At 42.6% G+C, this 6,000-nt stretch overlaps 1 protein-coding gene across 1 annotated transcript in view; it reads left to right on the top strand.

Moving 5' to 3' along the window:
- Window positions 1-1,115: 1,115 nt before the first annotated feature.
- The window catches only part of TOPAZ1 (testis and ovary specific TOPAZ 1), a gene marked incomplete at both ends in the record, with an annotated part of 44,610 nt that continues 39,725 nt past the window's right edge, over window positions 1,116-6,000 (top strand). The window contains 2 exons of the mRNA XM_080675541.1: window positions 1,116-1,428; window positions 1,975-4,426. Coding sequence (XP_080531667.1) covers window positions 1,116-1,428; window positions 1,975-4,426 — 2,765 coding nt within the window. The remainder of the gene's footprint in view (window positions 1,429-1,974; window positions 4,427-6,000) is intronic.

Below are 6,000 nucleotides of genomic sequence, written 5' to 3'. Positions count from 1 at the left end.
AAGTAGTAATCCCGTGTGGTTTAAAGGCAGGGTATGTGGTGTTAAAAGATAGCAACCTTCCCCCCAAAAAAAAGATAAAATTATGATTCTCATATAGATCTAAACATGAACAAGTGTTAGAGATTTTTCTCTCATCAGGCAGATTTTATAACCACTGGTTAAAAGGTTAAGTCCAAAGAACGATACATTTATAATAACTCAGGAATATTGAAATGATGTGCATATGGTTGCAAAGCTGGCTTCTTCCACAGTGGGAGTGGGAAGTCAACTGAACTTCTATAGGACAAAATTTGCGTGTCTAGAGATCATTATTTTGCATTGTTACCACTTACAACTTACATAGTTGCAAAGCAGGTCCCATCGACTCAGAATCATATCATGCAAAAAGGGCGGCTCCTGCGCATAGTTTTCCACTGAAGCCCAACTTTTCCCCTAAAACGGCAGTAAGACAACATTAAATCCTCAGGTACCACATCACAAAGAGCTGCAAACACCGCACTAAAGAGTTCGGACTTGGTCAGTTTTAGCGTTTGGGCAAAGGAGGCTCTTGAGGGTCAAGCTGGGCAGTGCCAGGATCTCCTTTCTTTGGGGGGCATGGCCTGGCAGCAGGTGGAAGCTTGACTGAAATAACACAAGCATGGAGGCACAAATACAACTTGGGAGGCTGATGCAGTCTGTCAGCCGAGAGCCGGAGCCATTGCAGAGGGGAACGGTGGCTGACAAACACAGAAAGTAGGATCAGACACAGCTTACGTGCGTGCGGGATGACGTGGAGAGAAGGGTGTCTCTAGCTTCTGGGCTTCTGGCGTAGACAGCTGGGTGGGTGGTGGCGCGCTTATCAACACTCGAGAAGCAAGCTGTGAGGAAAGATGCCCGTTTTGCGCGTCCAGAGACTTAAGGTGGCGTTAGAAGTCACTGGCGGACAGTGGTCTCTGTGAGCTGCCAGGCGGGAGAGGGGTTCCGAAAGGTTGGGGCCTACAGGAAGGCTCCGCGGAGACTTCGAGAGAAGCCTGACAGGGTGCTGCCGCTCTTCCGCACGCACGTTGCTGCCTCACGCGCCGGCCCAGCCGGCCTCGCTGCCCACTTCCGCTTCCGGTCGACCATAGGGGGTCCAGATGAGGGACGGGAAGACCGGCCTCAGATCCCTGGCGGCGGCGGTGGGAGCATCCTTGGCGCCTCCCGCAGGCTCCTCAGCGAGTAGGGCAGGCGGTGCGGGGCAGATGAGGCGGCAGCCGCCCTCGCGCCCCACGATCTCCTGTGGGCCTGAGGGCCCTGCCCGAAGCCTGAGGAAGCGAGGCCGGCGGCCGCAGGAGCCAGGCGAGGCGGGAGCCTGCGGCCCTGAAGCCCACGGGCCTGAGGAGAGCAGGAGAAAGAGGAGAATGGTGGGCCGGGCGTCTGAGAGAGAAGAGGTGGACAGTGACAAGTCCGGTGAGGCATCGGGGGCTGGGAAGGCCGAGGCGAGGTGGCCCGTGGCGGGTCGGGGCAGGTAGGCCCTTCACACCTGTGGGACCAGCAGGGCTTAGAAGCAGAGAAGGAGGCGAGGTCCTCTTGCAGTCGGGAAGACACAGTAAGAAAGCGTCCAGGAGCCACTCCCTCTCTAGCCTTTGTACCTCAGCCTGCTCCATCTTTGTTTTACCACTAGCGTTTAATTTGAACCAGCGTGGGCTTTACTGATGACCGGGAGAGAGGGAAGAAACAGGAATTCTCTTAAGAGGTATTTGCCCAGTTAGGAGTTCTTGGTCAGAATTACTATAAAAGGAATTCCTACTAGTGATCCATTTTGGCTAGTGTGAAATGACCATGATGCTGATGGTTATTCAGCTGTCTTAGAACTTATAAAGGTTTGTATGTGGCTCCTTAACAGAAATTAGGAAAATGAAAATGGATGGCATCACTTTATTTTTTTTTAACTGGTGTTGCTTTTTCCTCCTCAATATAAAATATTTTCTGGTATATTTTTGTCATTTTGATCAGCCAAGGAAAAAAGAAAAGTTACTGGAGCCTCAAGTGATGATCCACAGCCAGGGACTGACCTGGTAAGAAAGGAATCATTAGCCAGTTCGGAATCTTTCCAAACAGTGGAGTGCAGTGAATTTCAAAGTACAACTCTCTTGCAGTCTTTGGGTAAGGAAGTTTTGGTAGACGGTATTAAGAGAAGAAGTCGAATTAAAACACTTGAAAACTTAGCAAGTCCACTCTTCAAAAAAACTGAAAATAAAGCTACACAAAATATAAAGGTTGAATTTCAAGATGAACTGTACAAGAATACTCCAAAATATTCTTGTAACAGCTTGTCACCTGGAGTAGAAAATAATTCCATTTTAAAATTACATGATTGCAGTTGTTTCCCCCATTCCAAGGATTGTAATGATGAAAACAGCCTTACATATAAACCTGATGGTGGATGTATCCATGTATCAGAAAATTCCTCAGAGTTAAAGAAAGAAAACCTTAGGAGTCTTTCAGATAAAAGTGACACAAATAATATTCCTCACCTATCAAACACTGAAGAAAACTTAATGGAAGTAAATAAATTATTGCCTGAAGAAACTGATTTATACCAAAGCAAAAATAATGGCTTGCTTCCCTGCCATCAAAATGAAAAAAATAAATACTCAGTAGAGGAGAGCACTGTTGGGAGAAAACCCAGGAAAAGGATGAAGTTGTCTGAAAAAGGAGATGAAATGGTTATCAAAATGAACTTCTCTAATGTGCCTAACAAGTCTGAGTTGCTGTTACAAGAAAACCATATGGGTGCTGAAAGTAAAGAAGCAAAAACTTTGAAAATTTTGAGAAAAGTAAACCATAATACACTTTCTCCAATAGATCACTTATCAAGTCTTCCAGAAACAGTAGAAAAAAAGACAAGTCCTGAGCATCTGGTAAATACTATGTTTCAGAAAACCCTAGCGCCACTTTTGAAAGAAGAAACCAAGAATGCTTCAGAGCCCTTAAGATGTAAAAGCACCGAGCCAGAAAAATATTTTAAGGCAGTGAAAAGCTCAACAGTGAAATCACCTAGTGATTTCCATCCTATTGAAAAGAGATCACAGGAAGACTTAAGAAATGAAGCAGAAGAATCCAAGTTCAGCTGTCACAGAACAATACCAATGACAGGTAAAAGAACTTGGCCGTGTTATTCATGTGCTAGAGTAACTGCCTATTGTTGGAAAAGGTCTTCCTTGCCAAAATCAAATTACTCTCTTCCTGGGTCTGGGGAAAGTGTTAGTCAAGATGATTTTCTTAAACACCAAGCAAATCAGACTCACTTAACTGACTCCAAATTACCATTACAAAGTTCCATAAAAGAAACAAACAGTGAATCTTCAAGTAAAGAAAAATTGGATTCCAATATAAATTGTCTGTCTGCAGTCTCTGAAGTAGTTTCTGCTATAGAACCCACTTTAATGGTTATAAAGGAACCTGTAATCAATGATGATGAAAAGATGAAGTACGAGGAACCGAGCAGAAGTGGGTCAGAGGTAGTTTCTAATGCGACTGAAGATACTCGGTTAACTAATGTGACTCAAAACGTAACAGGAAATAAAAGAAAAGATAGAGGGACTTTAACAAAACTTAATTTGACACTGGCTTCCCAGCATGGCCAGGAAGCTAACAACTCTACAGGCAAAACTATTCACCGAAAAACATGTGTTGCTAAGCCAACAGTTGTGGTTCCAGACTTGGTTAAAATATTGAACACAGGACGGCTGACTAATTTTAAAATTCCTTTACTTAAGAATAAAACAGAAAAAAGAAAAGAAATAAATGCCAAGTCATCAGAGAGAGAAGCATATAGTCCCCTAGAGCTTCTTGACAGTGTATCTGGAACAGAGATAAGACAGAATAGGAATAAAGAAAACATCTCCACAGTAATTTCAGGACTTCAGTCTTTGAACATACAAAACAGTGTCGCTCCAGTGCAATCTAGTTCTGACTTATACTGCAATAAGAATTTCTATAGTATTTCTTCAAGTTTTTTAAAGCAAGGTAATAATAAACCATCTAACTATATCTCTGAACCAGGCAATATTGTTTCTAATAAGAAAGCTGTTTCTCTCACAGTTGAAAAGAATACCTTTTTTTGTGATCCTGGGTGTATAGAGAAAAGTCCTGCCGTCTGCTCTGATGAACAAGAAACATTCAAACAAGTTTCCTCTGAAGTTAGTGGTAGAAAAACAACTAAGAACTTTTCAGACATTAAAATTATCCCAGATATTCTTAAAGCATATGAAGATGATGTCCTCTTAATTGATGTAATTCAAGATGACCCAGACCTCTTTGGAGTCTCCAATGAAGGCGAGCTCTCATTTACTTCAGAGGTCTCCATGGTAAACCAGGAACCCAATGTTGCTGAAGAGCAGCAATCAACAGACTCCAAGCACATGGAACTTCCTGAAAAAAAAGAACCAAGTGATAAAATGAGGTATGCATGTTCAAGTATGCCTTTTGGTACACATTATTGGGGGTTTCAAAAGCACTTTCTACTCTTAGGTGTCACTAATTTACTCAATGATCATTGAAGCTCCATTTTTAACCCTGTTATTAAATATAATATAGCATATTATTGCTGAGACATGGAAATGTCATTATGCTAAAACTTACAATTGAAATAAAACAGTATGTATATACACATATGTATATACATATATATGTTGGAAATTATAATGGAGCAGATGATCCAAAATAAAATGATTAGGAAATGGCTTTTTAAATTATTGAGATTGCTTCTTTCAAAGTCAATTAAATTTATTTTCATATGGTCTTTAATTATTATCAATATACAGATATGCTTTTATTTCAGCCAAGTTACTTATGTTTTAACCCACTTTCTGTAAATTTTTTTTAAATAGTTTTATTGATTTCAGAGAGGAAAGGAGAAGGAGAGAGAGATAGAAACATCAATGATGAGAATCATTGATCCACTGCCTCCTACACACCCCACACTGGGGATCAGGCCCACAACCCAGGCATGTGCCCTGACTGGGAATCAAATGGTAATCTCCTGGTTCATAGGTTGACGCTCAACCACCAAGCCATGCCAGCTGGGCTGTGACTTTTTATTAAATAAAATATTCATTTTTGAGGAACAGAGAAGTCTTGGAAAAGTTTATTTGATGTAATGAGGACTTGAAAGTAGAATCAGAAGTTAAACTAATTTTCAGAAGAAAAGAAAAGAAATTTGTTGTGCTTTTAAGGTCATGGTTTTAAATGATGATTTAGCCCCCAATGAGGACAAGTTTGCCTGTTGCAACTTTAAATGGAGCCAAGTAGTAACCTTTGTGCTTTGGAACTTGAGCTATTCTGGGTTGGCTCAAATATTCTTAAATAGTATGTCATATTTTACTAAACTTTTATAATTCTTCAAGCTCTGATTTATATTTGTATGTTGCAATACTTGAATATTGTAATGGTCTGTGAACAAACTCAAAAGGAAACATGAAAATAATTTCCACTAAGAAAGTGGTACATGACTTAAATTTATCTGGTATTTATACACTAGTAGCCTGGTGCACGAAATTCATGCACATTAAAAGGGGATTAATTAGAGGAAATAATTTAATATTGCTATTTGCCCTTTCTCTATAATAGAAGTGTCAGAGATGAAAGAAAATTAGTAAAATGTATATGAAAACCTTCCTCCTGTCAGAGTTTGGGGCGCACCATGGGACCCAGAGTCAAGTCCCTGCCCACCCACATGCGCCTCAAAATCGCATGAGACTCAGACCCAGCCAGCCCCCGCCCCCATTGGGCTACATCCAGACCTGGCCAGTCCCACCCTTGTCAAGCCCTGCCTGGCAGGGGACATAGCCTCAGGTCCCCTGGCCCGACAGCAGGACAGGGGGTGGCCTGAGGTCCCCCAGCCCAGACCCGGGCGGGGGGCGTGCCTTGAGGTCCCCTGTCAAGCCCTGCCAGGTGGGGGACATGGCCTGAGATCCCCTGTCAAGCCCTGCTGGGTGGGGGACATGGCCTGAGGTCCCCCAGCCCAGACCAGGGCGG

Source organism: Plecotus auritus, assembly GCF_963455305.1.
Source record: "Plecotus auritus genome assembly, chromosome: 6".
Classification (NCBI taxonomy): Eukaryota; Metazoa; Chordata; class Mammalia; order Chiroptera; family Vespertilionidae; genus Plecotus; species Plecotus auritus.
Note: the sequence above shows the minus strand (reverse complement) of the source record. Positions and strands in the feature narration are given on the sequence as shown.